General features: G+C 37.2%; 1 protein-coding gene and 1 long non-coding RNA gene across 2 annotated transcripts; one reads left to right on the plus strand and one right to left on the minus strand.

The window, feature by feature from the left end:
• Positions 1-891: 891 nt before the first annotated feature.
• LOC104357909 (transmembrane protease serine 7) lies at positions 892-24,963 on the minus strand. Its single transcript, XM_009963415.3, has 17 exons — positions 24,794-24,963; positions 24,294-24,462; positions 23,503-23,627; positions 22,513-22,580; positions 21,319-21,500; positions 21,184-21,222; positions 20,210-20,426; positions 17,304-17,443; positions 15,715-15,812; positions 14,572-14,684; positions 13,524-13,657; positions 9,690-9,794; positions 8,493-8,612; positions 7,700-7,883; positions 6,713-6,984; positions 4,391-4,527; positions 892-1,730 (listed from the first exon to the last, which is right to left on the minus strand). Exons 1-17 carry the CDS (start codon positions 24,872-24,874, stop codon positions 1,572-1,574), a joined length of 2,343 nt encoding a protein of 780 aa, XP_009961717.3. The 5' UTR covers positions 24,875-24,963; the 3' UTR covers positions 892-1,571.
• Positions 4,940-7,926, plus strand: LOC116964753. Its single transcript, XR_004408928.2, has 3 exons — positions 4,940-5,107; positions 5,561-5,621; positions 7,707-7,926. It is a non-coding gene; the product is annotated as an uncharacterized LOC116964753 (long non-coding RNA).
• Positions 24,964-25,090: the final 127 nt, after the last annotated feature.

Genomic DNA, 25,090 nt, shown 5'->3' on the forward strand with positions numbered 1-25,090 from the left:
CATTAAAGATACCAAGCCTCCTAAAATATAGACTCTGATTATAGCTTATAGAGTAAATTTGACACAAGCATCATGGGGGTGGAAAATGCCCAATGCTGGTGCAAGAAAAGAAGGAAAAGCAGTACTGGTGTTAGACACAGGAATCTTACTGTGTGAAGATTACAGTGTTTTCCCCACATGCTTCCAAGGTGGGTCTAAAACTAAACAAATGATGACATATTTATGGAGTGTAGAATTTAAAAGTGTGTTGTGTGGACAACAATTACTGGTATTCAAATTGCCAGCTTATTTTTTTTCTTTTTTTTTTTTTTTTTTAATACATTAAAGTTGAAAACTAAACACTTCCAAATACTGAACACAATTTTAAGACCAATTAGACAGATCTTTTATTAAGCTGAATACCAGCATTCTTAAGTCCCATAAACAGCTTTGGAAACTTTAAATCATCTAGATTTGGGCAGATGAGCTCATCAGGAGATTATAATTACCAAAGCTAAAGTTACTGCTAGGGTTAAAGGAATGTGGCTGACATTTCCTCTTATACTTTCTTTGAGTCCAAGAATGCATCCAATCACATGAATCGGGCTTTTTTTTTATGTCTTTTTTCAATGTAGTGTGGCCATGTGGGCACAGCCCAGGAAGAGATACAAAACAAAAACCCCGGCCCTGAAACTCTGCTTGCTGCAGACCAAGGACACCAGGAAAAGCAGTGTGAACCCAATAGGAGCATGCTAAAAATTCACAAAGCATGCCTGATCCAGAGCTGGGAAAATACGCTCATAACATATTGCAAACATCAGACCCCACAGGTATTTTCAAACTGTAAAGAGAATTTAAGAAATCACTAAAGTTTCCCTTTGTGTAATTAATTTGAGTATTTCTTTCCTTTTATTTAAACATCATCCCAAACAACCTAAGTGATGCTCTTTCAGTTCTTTTATGAAAACTTCTTGCATCCTAGCATTTGTGAGCTATATATCTGACGTTTTTAGGAAAACACAGGAGACAGCACAAAAATTACAGCCCAGAAAGGAACAGTCATGCAGTGGCAGCATAACTAGAGAATGAATTAATCTCAGTTTTGTACACCATACTGATTATAGTATTTGTATTTTCAAGACACATGAAATAGTTATCTATGTTTAGAATATCACTGTAATATCACTAAGGTAATATGAGTTGAGTATATATGGGACCTGGCCATGAATATCCAGATACGTGTATGTGGAAACATACATAGATATCAAAGGAAATAGAAGGAGGGGAGAGGTTTGCAAGAAAGCTTTGGCTGGATTTTTGATACATGTTCTAATCCATTTTATTTTGTTTTTAAGGCAGTGCTGTTTCTGCTGCTGAGGATAAGGAAAATTAATCCATAAGGTATCTGAAGCTGCTCTGAATCAGAACAGCTACTGCTAGGTGAACAACAAATGCTAGTTTCTTCATAAGAAGAGTGCATTCTTTCACAAAGAAACAGTCAATGGCATTTTCATGTTATATCGTTAGAGATGGACATGATGGAAGGAAGCAGCTTTCATAAGGGAGATGATCTGCATTTTCTCCTTGGCACATCAGTTTGTATTCTGACGAATCCAGTCATAAAGTGCCGTCACCTTAGCGTACACACCAGGACGATTGCGCCGAGCACATCCTTCACCCCAGCTCACAATGCCAGCAAGGTACCATTTATTTCCCTTCCCTGTGCAGGCCAAGGGACCTCCAGAATCTCCCTAAAATGGAGTTCAGCCATTAGTGCACGCCCTCACACACACAAACAGAGCACCATAACAAGTTAGATTGCTTAAGGACAGTAAATAAGTAAATACCTGCCCCTCCCTTTCTCAAATTAGAATTTAACATTAGACTCTATTTCTGGATAGAATATATCTAGATAGATGTCAAATTTACTAAATTTATTTTAACTTATGGAAGTAGCACACTAATCAATATAAAGCAATGGAAAGAAGCTGTTTGAAAAATTACTCATTGCTAATGTCCTGTTACAGGATTCATAAAGCAACTGATCACAGGCTGACTGGAAGAGGAGAAGATAAGGTTCAAAAATGGGAATTGTGCTGACATTTTACCATAAATTGTTCACAGGTTGAAGGCACAAATCTTACGATGTTTATTAAATAGGAACAGAAAGATACCACACTCCCCCCAACCAAAAAAAAACCCACAAACAAACACAAACCAAAATAAACACAAAACCAAAAAAACAAACCAGGCGCAATTAAGTATAATCAGTAGTTTCATAATCAAGACTGTCTACATTCATAGTGGGAGAGGGAGGAACAAAGGCTGAGGAATGTGCAGATAAGAACTGGCTTCTCAAAGGGAACACGCAGCTCTGTAAAGCAATGTAGAAAAGTAAAAACTCATTTAGTTCAGTTCACAGGATCAAAATGCATTTGGGCTCACAAATGCTTTGTGCCCTTCATTGTTTTAAATTTGTATGCCGCCTGGGAACAGACCAGGTCACAGAACTCCGAGCAGCTGTGAATGTTGCTCGTGTCTGCGGCTGTTCCTTACACATACCGGGCACCCAGCAGCCTCCATGTTGACCCTGGGGTTTGTTTGTTGCCCCCCAGTTGGAGCTAAAACATGGAAGAGGTCAGAAGAAAGCCATGTACTGAGAAAAGATTAACAATAGAAAGCCTTCATCACCCAAACAAAATTATCTAGAGATAAGAAAAGAAGCCAGAACAGTTCTTCCTCTCTCTCAGGCTGCTGTCATACTGGCAATGTTGATAATCCAAGAGGCTGATCTCAAAGTGACTAGAGAAAGGAGGGTATACAGTCCAGCTAATTACTCAGCCAGTTCTGAAAAATCGAGAGGACTGTATGCCGGTCGAGAGAGGAAGGATCCTAAAAAGAGGAACCAAGATCAAAGACCATCCTAGAGTGATAAGAAAACAGAGTCTGAAAGAGTAAATATTTTATTTCTCACTCTAAGTATCCCATTCTCTAAAGATGAAAGGTGTTTGGAAGCTTCACGTAATCTGTGCAGTACATGCACAGCTTACATGTACATGAAGAAATGAAACAAATCAGGATGCCCACAGATCTGGAACTGTAGTAAAAGGGTTTCAGGGTGCTGTGGGCATTTCCTGACCTGTCAACATCAGTCCTCCCTAGCACTGCACAAGAAATACACTAGTGATAGAAAAGAAAGAAGTAGCAAAGATGCTACCTAGACTAAGAATTTACAGGCCCAGAGGGCCAGCAAGCTGAGACTCAAACACAGCATATTATGTTGGAAACTGGATTGACAAATATGGTATGTAGCTGAATTGGTTAAGACGTCCATCAGAAAATTCAAGGGCACTTCTTAAGAAACACATTTTTTGGAGGAACATCGAGCCTCTAAACCAACGTGTTTTAGCAAAACTGTTCCAAGGTCTAAGGCTATACACAAATTGTACATAAAGTTAACAAAAATAATAATTAATTGAATTAGAACTTAGAGAATGCAGGAAGATCCTGCCAAAAGTCTGTCATGTATAAAGAAGTTTGACCCATTATGAGCTATAATCTTGCAAAAATTACTCTATTGCATTAAAATAGTAAAATATGTTACACAATAATTCTATAAAATTACCACAGTCTAAAAATCAATAACGTATTTTTCTCTCTTTATATAGTAACTATTATAACAACCATGCTTGTAATTTTGAGAATGGATATTCATCATGATAAGTTTAAATACTGATAAAGTGCATGACTAGCCGAATAACTGAAAAGGAGAAAGAAGGCAGAGTCAAGACGGTTGAAGCACATCCAAAGAGCAGTTTCTGATTGTGTGTGGAAATAAACTAGGTCATATAACTTATGATACCATGATGTAATCAAAACTTGTAGTTATACACATCAATGAACATTTGAAACTAAAAGGCAGCATTGCAACTGCATTTACTGAACCTAGCTTGCCTTTGCCTTTTGTATTTCTTTGAAACTGTGACAATACATTACTCATCATAATGTTACAGTATTTTATTAAACCTGCACCCGGACATCAAAAAAGGAAAAGAAAATCAATATGGATAGCAAAAATCAAAGATGGCCCTAACTTTAGTCTCCTTAGCCTTACATCTATGTTCTTTTATATGAAATGTAACTGTTGAAGAAGAAAAAATTATTTTCAACACATTTTACCCCTTGTTTTGCAAAATGACATTTCTCAAGAGTTTCAGAGATTATCTATGACAAATTTCCTTCCTAATTTTGTAAACTTTAATTGCCATGTTAACTTAACCATACACTCAATACATCTCGCTCTATTACTAAGGCAAAAAGAAAAAAAAAACCACAATCAACCCACAACTCTGAACAGTTATTCAATGAAAGCAAGTATTCTTTTGTAGTTTTTCTATACATTCCACATTACCTGGCATGCATCAACTCCACCATTAAGATTCCCAGCACACAGCATACGTGATGTGATAAGATCATCATACAGCTTGTTGCAGACACTTTGGTTAATTATTCTCACTCGAGCTTCCTGCAGTGTTTTTGCAAGATGACCTAGAAAAAATACAAATGGTATTGCAGACATTATGGTAGTACAGATTTCTAACAGAGATACCACTTGTCAAAGCAAAAGATAATTGTTCTAAACTCAAAATCTACCCAGCTGATGATAGGAGAGTAATTCCACTCCGTTAATTGCTGCCTGCCCTCAGCTTTTGAAAGCTGTTTTCTGCACTACTCTCTAGACATAGAGGTCTGTCCTGGTTTTGGCTGGGATAGAGTTAATTTTTCTTCTTAGCAGCTAGAGTAGTGCTGTGCTTTGGATTCAGTGTGGGATTTGGTATGATAAGAATGCTGATAATGCACTGGTGTTTTCAGTTGTTGCTAAAGAGATCAAGGACTTGCCAACTCTCCACGTTCTGCCCATGAGCAGGTGTGCAGTCTGGGAGGGAGCAGAGACAGAGCACTGGACTCAAATTGGCCAATAAAATATTCCATATTATGTAACGTCATGCTCAGTATATAGAGGAGGGTCGTCTGGGAAGGAGGGCCTCACTTCTGGGATTGCGGTTTTGGGATCTTGTTTTTTCTGGGATCGTTAGCCAAGAGCAGGCTGGGTAACAGTCAGCAGGTGGTGAGTAATCACACTGTGCATTACCTATTTGTACTTTTTATTACTGTTATTGTTCTATTTTATTTCAATTATTAAATTGTTTTTATCTCAGCCCAAGAGTCTCCCTTTACCCATCCCATTCTCTTCCCCATTCCCCAGGGTGCGGGAGGGTGAGCAAGCAGCTATGTGGTGTTTGGCTGCTGGCCAGGTTTAAACCACAACAAGATCCCTGTGCAGCACCTTTCCATTTCATTTCCTTAGTCTTTATCCTTATGAGCTTGTTCTAACAGAAAGTAGCAAAAAAAGCATGCACATTGTAAGTATAATACAAGATTTCAGACAGTGTGATTTTAAATGTCATTTCAAATCATGCCTAAAGCTTTCTGTTGTTATTTACACTATGGTTGTGCCCCAAACATTGTCCAAGTCTTACTAAATGAAATTTCTACATTCTTTTCATCCTCTCACTTTTAGGGAAGGAGCCGAGGAATGAAGCTGAGAGGGGGAAAATAAATAATTAAAAAAACACAAGCCTGTAAGTCACAAGTGATGCAAAGAGATTAATTCTGTACTGTAGTATTGAGATCTGTGTCATTTTGAAATAAATATCCTCAGTCGTGTTTTGGCCCAACAGTGAATGTAACCCTTTCAATACCTAAAGGATCAGAGGAAGTACTGGGTTTTGGTTTGTTTGCTCTTTCAGCTCTGAGGGTGAATTGGGAATGAAACAGGTAAGACAGGAAAATATATTTTTTTCATATGCCATTATATTGACTTTTAAATATTATCTAAATCATTCTGTTAGAAAGCAAGACATTTTATGATGGCATTAGTTGTAAAGCCATTTGCACTTCATTAATCTATTACGTTATTATCTAGATTTAAACCTTTTTTAAAAAAAAGCATATTAAGAAATCTAGAATTACTATAGCATATGGTTTCTGGTAAAACATGAGGAACTAGGTCTCAGCACAGTTGTGGGGACCACTGCAATGCTGAGGAGCTGTCTCAGCCCAGGATTCAAAGCTGGCTCCTGTTAAATGCCAAGAGAGGGTCAATATCTCATGGGCTCCCCCACCGTCCCTCTTCAACTCTGTTTGCTTTTTTCCTGCCTCCCCACTGCAGCATGCTACTCCAAGCTGCACAGAGGCAGAACTCTTCACAGGGCATACATTAAATTGCCTTTGGTTAAGACAGACAAAATAAATAAACATCCACAACGTGTGTGCAATTATTGCTGTTCATGGCCCTGTATTGTCAAACTCTGTCTTAGAGACGAATTCTTTCTCTGCAATAATTTCAAGTTGCTGTTTTCTTTACGGGTAAAATTGCTTATGATCTATTCACAAGATAAAATGAGCCATGAGTGTGAAAATGGCCACATTTTTATAAATCTATAGTAATTTTCTTTTCAGTGGTCTGTGACACCTGAGTACGCTTATTGTCACTTAGCACCTGCCTCCCAAGCAAGCATTCAGAATTCACAGACTGTAGCGAAGAGGACATTTTCTAGCTTTTAAATACCTACTAAGTAAACCACAGGTATTTTTTCCTACGACTATATTCATTGTTAGAGTTTAAAATTAAGCCAAATTTGCAAGAAGTATATCCAGAAAATGAACATACTATTTTCTTTTATGGCTCCCCAGCCAGTTACATAGCAGACAGTTCCATAAACAAATACTCTAGAGGTGCTGGGTAAACAAATGGGCTGTACCAGCTCACTGAAGAATACAGGCGTCTCCATTTCCAACAGGGCAACGTCATAGTCTGAGATAGATTGGTCATACTGAGGGTGAACAATAATCCTTTTGATTGATCTCACAGCTACACGACTGCTCTTTTCATTAATAGTATGTAAGCCCATATATGCTCTCCATCCTGAAGGAACGGAGTATCTGTAAAGAGAATGGGTTTAGAATGCCCCATTTGAAAATAACGCAGTGTCAATTCACAACATTTCATCTACCTTGCAGTATTTGATGAGATTCTTCAAAACCAAAGTGAATGGAGTAGAATACCACTTAGGAAGATAGATGCACTATAGTCTCTCTCTCCTAAAACATTACATCATGTTTTCACTTACTATTTTGAAAATACTTTCCTGGAGCTATAAGACCAATTCCTTGCAATGCACCATGCCTTGGAAGTCAGAAAAGCATATTACTAAACTCTATTTCCTCCTTGCCACATGTGGGAGGTATGTCTTTTCAATTTACATTACTTAAACTAAACACTGGTGAGCTGTACACACCACTTGCACAAAAGGACAATAGTTCTTTTATTAGGAGAAAAGGCCATGGCTCCTAAACATAAAATCCCTGCCTTTTTTTTTTTTTTTAAAAAATAAAGGGTGTTTACCCTAAATCTAACAATACAGTGTGTTTTATCATGCAGGATTCACTGGAAATGGAAGCCAAATAATTACTTCAGATAGTTAGGACTTTTGAAGCCAGCAGAATACAATATTGAGGGTGCATGTAGTGATGTCATGTCACAGTTATACCCTGAATCAACTTATCTAGATAAGGAATAGCTACTGTAGACTTATGAAAACAACACTGTAAGGTTATTAAACTGCAAATACTTTATGACAGTATAACTTCTTCATACCTCACAGAATCAGAATCCAGGAAGCAATGGGCAGCAGATATGAGCCACCTGTTGGAAATAACAGATGCACCACACACATGGCCGTGTACTCCCATCTGTAAACTTGCTTGCCAAGGCCACTTTCCAGATCTTGCATTTTCACCTCCAACAATTCTGTTTTTCTTAAGCTGGTGTCTTCCACAAGCTAATAGAAATAATTGAATAAAATAAAAAAATACACAAGCTCATTTCACTTTGCTATGTTTAATAATTATCCATAAACCTCAAAGCTGTTGGAAAAAATGTATTTTCTTACTGTGTAGTTGGTAAAAAGGTAAGGGTACTTGCCCATTTTCATCCAGTGGGCAAGTCAGGAGTAAACCAATCATTGCCTATTCTCCCTTACATATTTCTGAAGAGGTTCATGACTTGAAAGACATTTAAGCACAATTCTAAACTGGGTTGTTTTCAAAAGTTCACTTAAATAAAATCTCATATCTTTTCCCTCCTTACATTCACAGCTCCTTGACTGCATTTCATTCAGCTCAAACAAGCAGTAAGACCTACCAGCTTATCCTGGAAGCATGCACTGCTTCAAATAATTCATTATAGACAGAATAGATCAGTGGATTTAAAATGAAACAGTGTAAAATTCAAGATAGACATTTTCATACAGATGTTACCAGGAGATTCATCTTTTTAAAATTCACATCTGGTTTAATCAATTCTTAATCCAATAATGCTTGGCCATACCATAAATTTCTGACTCAATTTTCCAAGTCATTAACTAATTTTTAAATAAATGTTACCACACCACAATTCATTTCATCAGATCCATCTGCACAGTCTATTTTCCCATCACACTCAGGATTTTGTTTCAGCAAACATTTTCCATTGAGGCATTTGTATGCATAAGGGGAGCAACTTTTGTAGGCTGAAATAAGAGAGAGAAGACAGTGTCACATGTTTGGAGCCATGGTTTCAAATGATTAAAAAAACCTGCACATTTGACCTACTCAGTGAAAGTTGTTCAAAGATAAACATTCCAGTCTGCTTGAAGTCATAGTCTGTACTGGTGTAAACTGGATGCTCTATGCAAAAGGGACAGGGAAAATGTTCCACTCTGATTAATGATCACACTAATTTCAGTTTCCAGTGTCCATGAGGAAAAAGACCAAACAGTCTCCAACTCTCCTCACTCCAGTTTTACTTAACTCTACACTAAGCAAGCTAGGCTCAGATCTCTTGTTTTACCTTCACCAGCTCTACTGACATTACAAATTATAAATCTTCACAGCAGATATCACCTAGAAGTCAACCTTTTTGTTTTTAAGTGGAAGTTGAGAAAATTGTGGAAGAGCTTTATACCTACCTCCAATAAATTTTTGACTAAGGACTATCACAGTTTATTATGTGGGAATCCTGACAGATGTCAGTAATATGCTTCCATTACTATAATTTTTATTATCAGTTTTTTACAGTGACCTCTAACCAGTGGGAGGGATTTTTTTTTTTTTTTAAACAAACAAGGACATACTCCTGGCTACCCTAAGGACCTAAGATTCAAAGCAAGGCAAAAATTATAAAGACAAAATGCAACGAGTCTCTAGAGTGACAATAGTAGTACCAGCAATGTCTGTAACCATGGTGGATCTACAGTAAAGAGACCATGCATGTGTCAGAGGGCAAAAGTCCCAGAGCTATTATGTTTCTCTCCCTTACATTATTTGGTACTGATCTGGCAGCAGTAGGGGAAAACATGCTTTTCTAACAGGATCACAGCAAGCTGCAGTTAGGTCATCTAACTTATATCACTGTTATCTTGGATTTTACTTCATTAATTTCTTCTTTAGACTCTCCCAAGAACTAATTATACTCTGCACATTATGAAACATGCACTTTCTGCTATGAAAAAATATATAAAAATACTACATTTATCCAATAAAATAAGCGTATTTTTGCTTCTCTCCTTCCACCACCTTTTGGAAAATAGCTAAAGATATGTACTTACAGCAGTTGTTTTCATCACTGTCCTCACAGCTGTCATCATCTTTACAAGTCTTATACTGATGCTTACACTTCCCATCACCACAGTCCAACTGTTCTGGATTACAACCTGAAGAAAAAAGGTCTGTAAATGTTTTATAATCCAAGTACCTGACTAGCAGCCACGTGCTATATTCCCTACCAGAGATCACCTTGACATTACTGTGTTGTCTATCCCAGACATTAGACTACCTTAGTTTTGATAGCCTCCAGTGACAGAGAGACTTGCTGCATTACCTAACTTGTGCTGTGCTCTCTGACCTTGGATTACCTTCTGGTCTCTCTTTCTGGCATCTCTTCATTGTTCCCTATCTTTGATGTGCAGTTCCCAATTTGGATACAGTTCTCTAGATGAAGCCTTACTGCTGGTGACTGGGAAGATCTTTTCAAATTTCTGTCTTGCATCCTAGTATGACACTTTAAAAAAACAACCAACCAACAAAACAACAAACAAACACAAAACACACAGAAAGTTTATGACTTTGCAACTCTCAAGTCAGCTTTTGAGCCACTATCACCTCCCAGCCATTTTTCAGCAGAAAAACAACTTACGCAATCCACATGTGTATTTGATTACTTTAGATCTTGTCTTTATTGAATGGAATATCATTTTCTCCATATACATTCTCCATCTTGTCAAGATCATTTGTAAATCTCTTAAATAAACGCCTCTTTCTAATGTGTGGCACTTTTCCTAATTCATAAACATCTTCTCCAATCCATCATTCAGATCACTAACAAAAATTATGAGATGTCCCGTAACAGATAGTGGCAGAATGACAATAAAAATAATCCTTCCTTTCTGGTAATGAGTCATTAGCAATCATTCTCTGGAAACAGTTTCCTGTATTTTCCTCTCACTTTTTCATTTACATAGTGATAAATTTGTCATGGAAGACAGTGTCAAAGTACTTCTTCCCTATTTATTCTCTCACAGCCATCAATTCAAACAAAATAAAAAACTCCATGCTCATTTTTAATACCTTTTCCCCCGTTTATAAATAGTTTACTCTGACTAATTGTTGCTTATTTTTTTTTAAAGTTTAACTTGTAAAACTGTCATAAAATTCCCTCCTAATTTTTTCTGTTCTCCCACTTTCTAAAAAGATCCATTACACAGCTCCTCCTCCAGACTTTTAGTTCTTCACCCACATCCTTCATGTGATCTTAAAGATAGTCACCAATATTTTAGACAATTTCAGCCAGTCTCTAAACTTTCTGGAACAAACTTTACAGGAGAACAGAAACAAGAAATAATTGCCCTACCATACTCTAATTCATCACTACCATCTCAGCAGACTTTCCAGCTTTCACACTGATTGCTTGAAGGAACACGTTCTATCTGCACATCTAAAGACAAACTAGAAAACTAAGAAATGCTGTTACAGGCTAAATGCATTAATGCAGGACTGTACCACGAAAAAATATTAAAATGGCTATTAAAAACCAAAGCTAGTGTCATTCCTAAAATAAATTGAATGCTGAAAAAGGAAATGCCATCTTACTTGGCATAATCTGCCAAAGATATTTATCAAGCAGTGTGAATTAAATGAATCAATATTCACATAAATAGACTTAGAAAATTAAATTCACATTCACTACTTCACTCTAAGGATTGAAACTGATTCAGTACAGATATATAATTACTATCAATAGTGAACACCTCTTCCATTTATTAAGGTAATATAGTTTACACAGAAGCATCAGAGGAGAAGAAAAAAAAATATTAGTCAAAACTAGGCATTTTCCTTAGTATTAGAAATACAAATTTTCTGGCATTAAAATGTAGAAAATAATCTCTGTGCTACTACACTCCAAATTCATGTCTAGTGTGAATAAGTGCTTTATCAAACAGCTTTCAAATCTAGCAATTTTGTTATGAAATAACCTTTCACCAAGCATTTCTTTCACTTTCACTTAAATTAAAAACTAATATTGATGCTAAGGTGTTCCTTTGTAATATATCAAAATTGTTCTCTTCCACTTTTTTAGATGTGCCTTAAAAAATAAAAAAATATTAAAAAAAGAGATGATCTGTGGAAGAGTAAGTAGCCAAAAAACTCCTCTTTCTGTCCCACTTGAGTCAATTTAAACTTTTTCCCCTCTAGCACTGCAGGCAAATTAACAGCTAAATCAGACTGAAGGACCACGTTTATTTAATCAGTTTGAATCTCGAGTCATTTAGTCCTCTTCACTGCCTTGCATGTGGCACAGGTGGGCGGAAAGCACACGCTACGCAGCAGCACTAGTTCTGAGCAGGAGTCTCTATGTGTTCTTGTCACCACTCCCTGAAGTTATTCAGCTGATGGCTGGTATTTGCTTTCCAGGTCAGCTCAGAGCAGTGCTTGTTATTTTTAATAACCCTGCTTTGGTAGGCTCCCAGCGATGAGAAGAAGCTAATTTGAGGTGGGTGACTGCAGGTAGTAAAGGTGTGGGAGAAAATTAATTTATTCCCCTCCCCCCTTACTATTGCTACAGGCAAGGCTGTTGTGGAAGCCCAGTGCTCTCAATACACTCTGCTCTCTCAGATATCCCTCCACAAATATCTTTACTGTGTCGACTTGATACTGACATACCACACCTAATCTATACCTCCTGGTGAGTCTTAATACAGATCCTTAAGATTGTGACTAAGGATTGATTACACAACTTTGAGCCATCTGCTTACTGGCTCGGTGCTAGAAACTGAGCAGAGCACACAGGAAATACAGACTTGTACACGCAATAAAGATTGGGGATTTTCTCTGTTAAAAAAGGTATTCTTAGGCTTTGACTCGTCTGTGAACCGTTTTTGAGGCAGTAACCAGAGTAACCATAGGACACAGTGTATTTTGTAACTTCTTCCAGTAGAAAGAAACACACATTGGTGGGAAAAGTAATCCCTGAAAATATCTGGGTCCCATAGAATGAATGCCCTCAAAATCCACTACTTATTTCTAATGAAAGGCATGAAGGAAGAATCTTACCAGAGATCCTAATACATAAACACTTCTAAGTCAGCAACAAATAGAACTAAACTCAGTCAAGCAAGCTGAGGATCTGGAGAGGTTTCACAAACTGAACTGATCTCTTGAAATCACAGAGAACTTCAGCTACCTAGACATTATTTGGGTAAAGGACAGAGAAGGCATTTAAAAAGAATACATTGCAGATGTATCTTTTCAAAGAAATGTCACAAGTAAATATGTGTATCTCCCGAAAATCCCTGTTCCACCCTCTGGAAGCACCCCTCAGAAATCCAACACTGATGCAAAAGCACACAGACCGGGGAGTCAGGAAAGGGCTATAAGAACCCCAGTCATATTTCTGCAACACCTGCTAGCAAGGGGTCCTCTTTTGACTCCCAGTGAAAACTTCAGTAGCTTGTCTAAACCTGGAAGCTGATCCAGAACATGTTGAGTTGTGATTTTAAAATGAAAATTATTTATGGTTAACTCCTGTTGGCAGAAGAATTGTGCTTAGAGGCTCTCTGCCATACTGTTTTCATGTTGCAACCTGGCTATTTTAAGATGTTAACAAAATGCCAAATAATTAGATCTGAAGAAATTGAGAACTTTTACTTCCCATTTTACAGAAGTGTTGTTAAAAGTTAGAAAATAAGTACCAGCTTCTAAAAGCATATTTTATCTAATTTTGTACATCTATTTGTTCAATTAAATACATAATAACATTTTAAACATTCATCTCTTGCAGCTAAATTAAGGAAAAAAGGCAGATTGATTTGCATGCGGTTGGTCTGTCAAGCATAGTTTCTCAAAAATTTCTCCTTAAAAATTAAAGTATGTGTTTATTCACTTACGGTCTGTGTGACTGAAGGCTTTGTATTCAATATAAAACCCTCTGTGGGTGACCAGTTCATCAGAATGGAAGTTGATTGCGACAGAATAGCCATATTCTCTGTTTCTGTTGTTTTCTGAAGGAGTATTACAGTACCTAGCAAGAAAAAATGAGAATAATTAATTTTTAACCAAACTGACCATTACCATCCAGCTGCCTCTCCTTTTACTGATGGCTAGCAATGCCAAAAAGCTTGAAAACAGTACAATAAAGAGCAGCTATTTTTTAGTGTTAACAGAGGTGTTAGAAAGACTATTTACAAGTGCCTTCCACTCTGCAACTTTTCTGGGACTAGCAGACTTTGAAACAAAATACAGCAAGATGTTCGATGTCAGAATCTACCTTATAAATACAAACCACTTCTAAGCATGCTTGATTTCAGATTTCCCATTTAGGTTTGCAAACCCAAAGGCTACAAATCCAGTAATGGAATCATACAGTCAAATCCAACAGCTGTTGCCGGTTTCAATATGCTCCTTCCAAGAGACAAATCACTCTGAAAATTGCTGTTTGGGATTTGGTTTGGTTTTTTTTTGGGGGGGGAATGGGGTGAGGGAAGTGGTGTTTGTATGTTTTAAGCACACACATTGTGATTTATCTTATTAACAGAAAGCAATTACAATCACTGAAAAGTGGTATAGAAAATGAAACTTCAGATGACACAAGCTCTTTACCCACATCAAGACCATTGCCACAGATTTACAGTTCAACTGCAGCTGCATAAAATCTTGCAGTTTTCTATGTCATTGCTCTTAAGGGAAACAACAAAGTAAGTAAATGCCTAACACCATAGAAAAAGCAGGATGCTTAAATTAGCATAATGACTAACATTTGATACTAGGGCAGGATTAAGAACATTACTCTGCTGAAATTCAGTGGAAGCATGCCAACTTTTGTTGAAATGTGTCTTTCTACACCAGAAATGGTGAGATGCTTTTTCTTAAGTAGACTATGTTGCACAAAACATCAAAGTGCAAATTAATATGTCAGAAAATAATGCATTTACTCACCTAACCCCATCAATTTCTAACCAGTCTTTATCACATTTACTGGACCCTGGAGACTTCTCTTGAATTTGTATTATGAGGATTTTTAATGAGAGCTTGTAGCCTGGTAATGGTGCCTAAAAATCAAAGGATAAGTATCCTGACACACACATCCACAAAATGAAAAGACCTGTGCTTCTAAAATGCTAAATCTTGTTTTACTTATTATCATGCTGAAACTACTGCATTTTTTAATTACACAAATCAGCACCTTTAAAGAACCAAAAAAACTTTGCTATTTTAAACATGTACAGAAATCTTTTTAGACCCAACTTTGGCCAGACTGCACCAGATAAAGGAGTGTAAGCATTCCTGCAACCAGCACAAAGCACTATATCTGAGGTTCATGCTATGTTTGTGCTGCCACATGTTCCAGTAGGTCAGATAAGAGATTTAAGATGTCTATGGCAGCTGGTCACTCAACTGAATTAGCTGAGACCTCTTTTTTAGAATGACTTTTTCTTTCCCTTCCTGCATATAGATGAGAGTTTTGTGCTACAAGCTGCTAATAATTTTCATTGAGCAGATGAAAGGTAGAGACTGTTACCAATTCATAGACATGAAGAGCAACCTTTTCCAGAGAAAGTCAAAAAAGTAGTTAAATACTTAATGGAGCAACAGATAAACACAGCTGGAAGTTGGTGGAAATCATGAGCAGATTCTAAGTCCTATCAAAGGGCTTGCTGGAAATCCAGAGCTGAATTTCTGAACCAGAGAAGGTCCTGTTTCTGCAGAATTCAGGGAAATACAGTGTGGTATCCATCATGTGAGGCATGACTTTCATGATAATTTTTCTTTCTGACATAGAAACAAAGCCCTGACTATTAGTGGTTTTCTCTGGCTGCTACCAGTTTTCATCTTACACTTCAACTTTGATACTGTCATGAGTAATACTCAGACTTTTGGAAGCTGGCAATATTTCCCTCCCATAGCTGGCACTTGTGCATAGGACAGGAAAGAAATGGGTGCTTGAGAAAAAGTCAGGTGCAGTGGTCTTAGTATGTTTTTTCTCCATTTCACCCACATCAAAAAACATTTTCTCCCAATTTTACGTCTATGTCACGTAAAGCAAAGTCATCACTACTCAGAAGAGTTCCCAGCACTTACTCTGATGATCCAGCTGCAGTCAATGTTTGGTGGGTAGTAACTTGGGTAATAAGGGGAACTCAGTGTCCCATTCCAGGATATATAATGACCACCACACACTGGGAGAGAAATATATCAGCAAGGAACACAGTTATCTCACCTGGGCTAAAAGTGCAGAGCCTACTTCTCTTGCTAGGGCCCTTCTCTCTATACAGAGTTAGAAGAATGGGTTGTGACAGTATTAAACTCAGGTTTTGCCTGTATTAACAGAAAAATCACATAACTTCCACTTCTCTATCATGCTGATTTTCTCTTATTTTTGGATCAAATTACAATTAAGAATAATTACAAAATACCTCTGAAGTATTTTTTGAAAAAAACATCCTTTTGTGGTAAGTGGAAGAAACAATTAAATGTGGACACAACAGACATCCCTCTTCCAATTTACTTCTAACCTTTCTGTAGATATTCAAATATTAAACAGCAATTAGCCCAGTGAAGTGAAACCTCTAATTAATTTAATGTAAACCAGGAATTTTATGTGTCAGTCTTCTGTTTGAAAATTCATGTCACATTTGAACAATATCTTTGAGGTTTTATTTTCTACCAAGATCTATCCTAGATATCCAGTCCTTAGTGCTTTGGTTCCCTTTAGGTAACTTAGTAACTGCAAACATGAATATAACGGAAATTAAGTCAATTCTGAAAATTGCAAAATTTTGTGGCAAAACCTGGGCCATATGTCATTTGGAGTGACCATCTTCAGAACAATAAAGCAATTCTAGTTTGTAATGTGCATGGGATGAGTATTTTCCTAAGCAGCATCCACAGACATAAGCCAAAATGTGTAAGCTTTGGAGAAGTTTATCCCATACAACAATTTACTCCATGAGATAAAAAAATAGTCATTTGTTTGATTGTCAAAATTCCTTCACTTAGACCTTACCAAATAACTGTCTAAACTTTCACCGGTGAAGCCCCTCTATCTCCTGTAAAATACTACAGTTTATCATTATTCAAAATACTTCATTAATCACCCAGAACTCCTGCAAAATTCATGGTACTCCATAGGTTTGGAATATCCTTCTTGGGTCTTGAATACACTTTTTTTTTTTACACAGTTAACTACACTGAACAGTGCTTTCAGAAAAGGATAAAAGACACATTAGAAGTATTTGCTCTTGTTTTCTATTTTCATTAAAAACACGTTCCCTGAGCTGGGGATAGATTGCCAAAACTGTTAGAAGTGTTGCTCTGTCACTGGGGCTATCTAGCTTTGCCTACACATATAGAGCCTGTAGTGCTATCTGGCTGGCTGCTCTGCTACCATTGCTCAGTGTTACCCATGTAGGAAGAGTAATGTCTGGGAAGTATGGCTTGGGTAGCAATCAGGAGCACAAAAATTCTCCCAAACCAAAGGATATTCTCTATTCTTTGTTCAATTCTCAGACTTTTTTTTTTTTTTTAAAGTAGATCAGAATGACAATTCCCTGATATATATGCCAACATTCCCTCCCCCCCAGAAATGTTCAGGCAATATCAGCTTTTTTAGAGGCAACAACAGGAATAAGTCTTCTTACATCAGATGCTTGTTTCTATTAATTACTTACTTATTTTAGGAATGGCTTGAAAGTGAGCTTTCAATATGCTGCTTTCTTCTCTTCGGTCCAGTGAGAAGGTAAGCAACATTACATTACTTGACGAAGTTAAACGTACAACAGGAGGAGTCCAGGCGCCAGGTCCACACCACCTGAAACATTACCAAAATTGCATAAAAAACCCCAAAACATTTCCCACATTCCAGTCATCTCTGCTGAGAAACTGGGCAGACCTAACACTGGTCTGGTCATCTGTGTTGCATAAGTATTCCCCTAGCTACCACTTCCCTTTAACTGTTTCGCCCAACTGATACTACACAAGACGCTACAGTTTCCCAGCATTGAGGCTTAGTCACTCCGGGTGAACACCACAGATGTTCTTGTCTAACAGATGCCCTGGAGTTTTCAGACCTGTAGAAGCATCAGAAAGGCAGTGCCAGATTATGCTGCTTTGGTAGCAATAGTGGAACTGAGAAGTAGTGGGTAGCACTGAGAAGGCAACAAGTGCCGATGCAGCAGTGTTGAACAGCATCTATGCAACAGACAACAAGTCCAACACATTTCCAATCTATTAACACTCAGCTTGGTTTCATGTCATAAAAGTGGTCACACATGATGCAAAGCCCTGAGCATAGCAACTATTTCTTCTCATTGTTCTCTTGCTTAAACAATGATGAGTTAATTTATATCCTGAAGCTTGAAAACTTACTACCACTTGTAATTTGAGATGTTATTTCTTGCATCTGTAAATTCACTCTCATATTTATTCCATTTTGAAAGCCACAGCATATTTTGGATTTCTTTTCATTGATTTACAAATCTGTGTGAGAAAAATTTCTAGTCGTTTTCTTTTTCTATGCAAAACAAATTAAGGAAATTAAGATCAGATCTCACAGTAACACAGTATTTCTATCACAGCCTTGCACCAAGTTCTTTGATGTCACTGAGATCCAGAGTAGCAGCATTAAAATCAAATTTTTGAACCTTAAACTGAAAGTAGTCATCTGCTTTAGCAGGCTATTCCCTGCTCCCATTTCATGCGAGACACAAGACAACAGATCTGTGACTTGTCTCTCTTTTGCAGACATTATTAAATCCTTTTTATCATAATACCTATCAAATCCTTTATAAAATGAACAATTTGATTCCCCTCCGCACTGCTGTGTGGGAATCTTTCAGCATCTTGATGTTCTACCCAGTTGACAGACTGGCTTATCTTCTCACTGTAACTTTTGTCACAGTATGATCAGAACATGCACATGTGAGAAGAGTTATCCACATAAGACTCCTACTTTTACAGTACATCTCACAATCTCAGCTCACTCACTCTTTAGTATTTGTCACAGAACAGCTGTATTACTGCAGTTTACAAAAGTGGTGAGAATCATTTTAGTCACCGTGTGTGATCCTAGACCTGAACACTGGGGAATAATGGCTATAATACAGTAATTTCTGGCTGCCATGGATATTGGAGATATTATTATTGATTATACTGCATCTGTCCTAAGTATGTAACTAGCCGCTTTTAGCTTTAGAAAACTACTAGGCATATGCAAAAACACACATTAGCTAGAGCAGCAATAAAAATATCCAAAAAAAGTCAACTTTTTTGGAGGTACCATCAGGCTTTTAACACCATTTCAGTCACCAAATTCTGTTCCAGTTCTTTGATAGACAGACATCAATGCACATCCTTGAATTTTCTGTCTTACAGTGTACTGCACTGGTGTTCTCTGAACATGTTATACCATATAACAGTGTTGGTTTTCTAGCTTCCAAGTGCTTTCCTGCACGTGACAAGCTCTACATTTCTGGTTCCTAAAAAGCTGAGCCATAGCTAAGAACATGCAATGGAGTGGCAGTCCCACCAATAACCCATAATCAGCAGCAGAGCAGATGCAGACCAGCACAAGGAATGAGATTCTCAATGCTATGCAATTTGAGATTAACTCCTTACAAAAACCCTGTGTTCTCTCCATGCCTGGCCTTCTGACAGTCTGCCAACAATGACAAGCTCTCGTGTCTTGTTGCATAAGGAGAGAAATGAGTCTGTTAATTTAGCTGAAGAGGACCACCTACTCAAGAAAGTTAAAGCACTATTAAATAAGTGTGTTTCAGACTCTGGTAACTGAATCTGCATGCTCAGCTAGCCTCTTCCTGAAAGGTCTTTAAAAAAAAAAAAAAATTCCCCCCTTTGAAGCCATCCATCCTCAGATTCTAAGACTTGTTTATTTATTTTGTTAATGAAGACAGATTTATGGTGGATAACATGTCCATACATGAAATTTGACTCTGGAAAGCATAGAAGTGTGGCCACTGAAGGTTAAATATCATCTGATCTCACTTATGCAAATGGACTACACAGCAGCTCCGAGGATAGAGCCTTCCACAGATGCAAACCCTGTTTGAGCAGGGATTTGTCTGTGACTGGACTGCTATGAAGCATGTATTTTCTAAAAGTAATAGAATACAATATTACAAAAAAAAAAAAAAAAGTCTGTATTTTTTTGAATTGTGACAGTAATTGTATGAAATCAAAGCCATTAAAAATTTGTCATAAATTAGAATAAAATCTATAGGAATTTCTAACAAGCTCCACAGGGAAGTGGTCATGGCACCAAGCCTGTCAGAGTTCAAGGAGCTTCTGAACAATGTTCTTAGGCATATGGTTTAATTTTAGGTTGTCCTGAAAGGAGCAAGGAGTTGGACTTGGTGATCCTTATGGGTCCCTTCCAACTCAAGATATTCTATGATTCTAATTCATTGTGGGGGGAATAATATGGAAGATCTTTTTAGCCTTATACAAGATTTTTAACTAAGTTGTATTTAGATTCTTACATTTTGGAAGTCTGTTTATTATCAATTTGATATCATTACAGTTTCAGTCAATAAAACATCTTTGCTTTGTACTAGCATACCTTGTAATGATCTTGTTCTGCAGAGGAAGAAGGAAATCATATGCTGATAATTGGTGTGATGCACAGCTCTCTGGAGTGACACCATGTAAAGTGATAACTACAAGTCTCACCACATAGTTAGAAGGAACTCGCAGCCTCCACTGATAAGAAGACTTTTTGGGATTCATCAGAGTTAGAGTCCTGTTGTTACCTGGCCTGGCATACAGGTCAAAGGATACTGATATACAAAAGAAGCTAGATCAGTGACTGAAAAACTGTTAAGTTGAAAGAATAATTATCAAGTAAAATTTCAGAAGAGGTGGCAACAGTCGCCTACCTGCACTTCTTGGCTAGTCTTTTTTTTCCCTTACCTTTACAACTCTATCCCCGTTTCCCTATCATACTGCATCACCTTCTCCTCCACTGGCCAAGGAAGTAGAGTGTCTCACCACCACCGGCTCATCGCACACTCAGCAAGCAGGAGGGAACTTAGCCACAACTGCTACGATCTCTGCTTGAAACCTACTGCTTCCTTTGCCATTTTGACTTCACCCCTCTCCATGCAATGAGAGCTCTAAGTATATGAAGTCAGTCTCAAGTTGTGCTTGATATGGAGAAATCAGGCAGAGTGAATTACAGCTCTACAGTATTTAACTGATTACTAACTATGAATAACCAAAATTATCTAGTCACAAGGCAAATAAATTATGTATAATTTTGTATAGTAGCTTTTTAAAAGATGCCAAGAAAAGGAGCCACAGCTCATTGCAATTCAGTGGGAACTATTAAATTTCAATCATTCTAGTCAGAACATCAGAATAAAAGCTGTAAGGTATTTTCACCCCAGCCTTTATTTGGAACGCAGGACAGGGAGATCCCTAATTTGGTTTGATTTGTAGTCCCTACAGATATGAGAATAAATAGGAAACTGCCATTTTTCCATTACAGGATTTCTTCCCCCAAAGTGATATCGGTTGGGATTGAAGCATAATTACCTGATTTTAGCATCATATCATATTCTGTGGAATCTGAAACTGAAATTTAATAACTATCAGCCACACAAGCCAAAGACACAATCTGGAGAAATTAAAATAGACAGAATAGGTATTAAATGACAGGTACATTGTTACCGAAAAGCTCGATTGTAACAAGATCAAAATCTTCCTCCCCAGAAGAACTGAAGAGGTGAGCTGCTTGTTTACTACTAATTTCCTTTTGTTCCACTGGGGTTAATTTTTTAAGAGAAGCAACCATATCTTGTGGTGCCCAGAATGTATTCCAGTAGTAAGCTCGAAGTCCAGACTCTCCTTCACTGTGGAACGAAAAAGAAAGCATCAGAAATACACTCTAATTAGTATTTTGGGCATGCTTTCCACTAGTCTGCATTTTCAGCTTGCACAGTTTCATAACTAGTTGAACTGCTGTGCAGAGTTGCAGTTGATCATGGTGACAAAAAGCTCTCTTGTTTAACAATTGTTTTTTCTATACAGTAGAAATACTTGGAAAATATGCTGCTTAAACAGTTACATGCTGAGATGGAGAACTACACCTCTCAGAAAATCCTCACAACAATTTTTATGGAATTGGATGTTTCCATCCCCGCTATATAGTTATACACTTTTAAGATTATATTACAGCTCCAGACACATTTTCCTTAGTATTTTTTAACTGAGGCTAGCACCATATGACAATATAATTTTATGCCCATACTTGGATATATTTCACACAATTCCTGTTGAAATAAACAATCTGTATGTGCACATATACAAAGTATTACCTAAGTGATTCAGAGAGACAGTCCATCACACTCCTCCTTTCAAAATGAGCTATGAATTGACCTTTCAGAAATTTTCAGAGACTACCAGGACAGTAGGAGCCATCTGGTCAATGTATTTACATTTCTCATGAGGAGCTTAAGTAGAGTGCCTTGCCTAAAATTACACCTTTAGTTTTTGTTTAGAGATGTAAAAAAATGAACTTAATTTAAATTGACAAAACCAAAGTAAGATTCTGCAAGTGGCAGAGGAAAAACCTGCTGAACTGTGATTTCAAAAATCAAAAGTAGGTGAACAGACTACAAAGCAATCCATAAACCAAGGAAAAATTAAGCAGCCTTAATTTCTCTTACCGATTCTATGGGGCGAGACAGCAGTCATATTAGCTTAGCCCTTATCTCACATACTTAAGTACATTTCTGCATTTTTCATTTATGTCATAGAGATCTGCATATTCTTTCAGATAATTAATTTAAAATTAACAAAAAAAGATAAGAGAAACATAACTGAATATCTCAAATTTATACCATATACTGGAACAGTACCTACCTGAAAGCAGCCACCACAGACTTCAAGTAGTACTTTCCCAAGGAGGAAGACCCATATGTTTCTGCGAACTGACAGTTAAATAAAGATGTAAGAAAATGTGAACTGTTACATTTTAGTATCAGTATTATCTCTTATGCTATAAGGTATTTGTCTTTTACTTCCTTTCCTCTTCCTCACTCCCTCTCTATTACAATCACTCTCTATAATTTTCACAAAATGTACCAAATAAGGATCATAAATGTGCATTCATTTCCACTAAAAAAAAGTTATTTTTAAGTCACAGTACATTTCAAGACCGTTGAGATAGCTCTTGGTAATTAGCCATGAAAAAGAAGCATTTATGAATACCTTTATATTTTTGTTTCAGTCTTTAAATTTCCGGCATATAATCTGGACATGAGCAACTTGTATTAGCTGTGCACAAAGCAGCTTTGAGACACTAGATTAGCTCTTTTGGGAAATACAGGCTAACAGAGAACTGCTTTGTGTTTAAGACTGCTGTTCACATTTACCCAGGAAACAGTATTGATCTCACAAATAAGAACTCACATAAGAAGTGCAAGAAAGCAAGCATTGTTGTGGGGGGATAAGAGAAAACAAAACAAAACAAAGAAGTTAAGCATTGAGTTGGAGCTGTAATTAAAAAAAAAAAAAAAAAAAAAAGATAAAAATGTAGCAAGGAAGAGTGTTTGAATAAAATAAACCAAAGCAGAACAAACCCACACTCCTAATTCCTTTCAGAAGAATAATTTGTCCATAACCTGGAAACCTCCAGGTTTTATTACCTAGAAAGCACTGGCCTTACTGCAAGACACACAGCCCCTGCTGTCTAGCTACATTCCTAAAGCTGTACACCGAGGCACTTGTTAGCTTTAAACTTACTATTTTGAAGGAAAAAAATATGTGACTAACTGGAGTCTTGTCATCATGCCCAGTCTGATTCTGTAATAAATATTTTAAAATTATTGCTATAATTATGTGGGAACTTACATAATTTTGGATTGCTTCTGCTTGCAGGAGGAATTTCTGTGATTTTGGATCGTTGAGGTCATTTGTATAAGTCAAATTAGGAATTTCTACACTTCCACCAATATAAATAAAGGAGAAAGCTGGAGCTGAGGAAAAAAAAAAGAACAAAAAACCAAAAAACCAACCAACCAACCAACCAAACAAAAAAAACCCAAAACCAAAACAACACACCTAATAACATTACAGAAAAGCTTCATATTAATTCTTAAGGGAAACATGCAGTAATAGACAGAGAGCTGAGTCAGTCCCATTGACAGAATAATGCTCAGAAGGAAAGGAAAGGAATGAGGTACAGGTTCAGAGAGGCATTTCTGTTAGGAAGCTTTAATCATTAAACTTCCATTTTTTGCAGTGCTATCTTCCTGAAGAGATATGGCTTTAACGGCTCTTAAGATCTGGGAAGGAGCATACATAAGTTAGGTACCCATTCTGTTTTGAAAAAGTGAATAGAAGATAGACAGTTAACTCTTATAGGTTCTTGGGAAAGACAACATCTACAATAACGATGATATTCACAAGCAGAGACAAAAAAAATAGAGATAAAATATATATCTTCATTATTCTTGTGTAACTACCAACTGCTAATTATTGTGCATTTTGTTGCTTTAGCAAAGACATTAAGGAGAAGGGAAAGTCAGTAGTTCACACACACATTACATGCTTAGTTGTTTAGCACAGAGCTTTTTGTGCTAATCATTCGCACAGCGCAAAATACCCATCCCATCCAGACCATGCTGGGGAGTAACACTTACAGAATGAATAGTGCAGGACTAGTACTATTACTGTAACTATTAAAGAAACGATAGGTAATATTCCTAAAAGCCATCTTCTCCAGAAACACAACCTCATCCATTTGAAGGAACAGTACTTCTGACACAAGCCTTCTCCGTCAGATGGGCAGTAGCGAATATGTGGACTTTCCTGAAGAAAGACATGGAAAGGCATCAATTAATAAGACAACAAAAGAAGAGGTATTGTACCACATTTTAGTATATTTACCCTTTTAGTTTTTAAAGAGGTTTAAGTTGAGGCAATATCTTTCATGTTATCTGCTGTGTCATGCATGAGACTCACATATTTCTCGGCTACTTATTTGCGGCAGGCATTTCAAGCTATATAAGTGGGGGGAAAAATTGCTATCACTTTGGTTAGGAGCAATTTGCATATGAAGAACAGGGGTCAATACACACCAGAGTGGGCAGAGAGATCATTTACTGTGTTCCTACTGTAAAGTTTAGCTGGTGTCTCTTACCTGCCCTGCAGTCTGCTCAGAGTCGTATGGAGCTGATATGCTGTACACAGAAACCTGGCTGGAGGGGAAAGCCCGTATCATGATGTCTTGATCAATTCCTTTTGATAAACCTAATAACAAAATCCTAAATGAACCTCATTTCTTCAACACAACCCCGAGTAGCATGCTTCTCTCCCCACCACACACACCAGACTTCTCTCATTTCACCTTTGCCATACTGCTTGAAGCTAGAGCCAGCTGATCTGCAATCAAAGGAGGTGGGGAGGAAAAGTTACCATCACTGTAACTCTTTGTTTT

Source organism: Tyto alba, unplaced genomic scaffold (genome assembly GCF_018691265.1).
Source record: "Tyto alba isolate M040663 unplaced genomic scaffold, T.alba_DEE_v4.0 Super-Scaffold_14, whole genome shotgun sequence".
Lineage (NCBI taxonomy): Eukaryota > Metazoa > Chordata > Aves > Strigiformes > Tytonidae > Tyto > Tyto alba.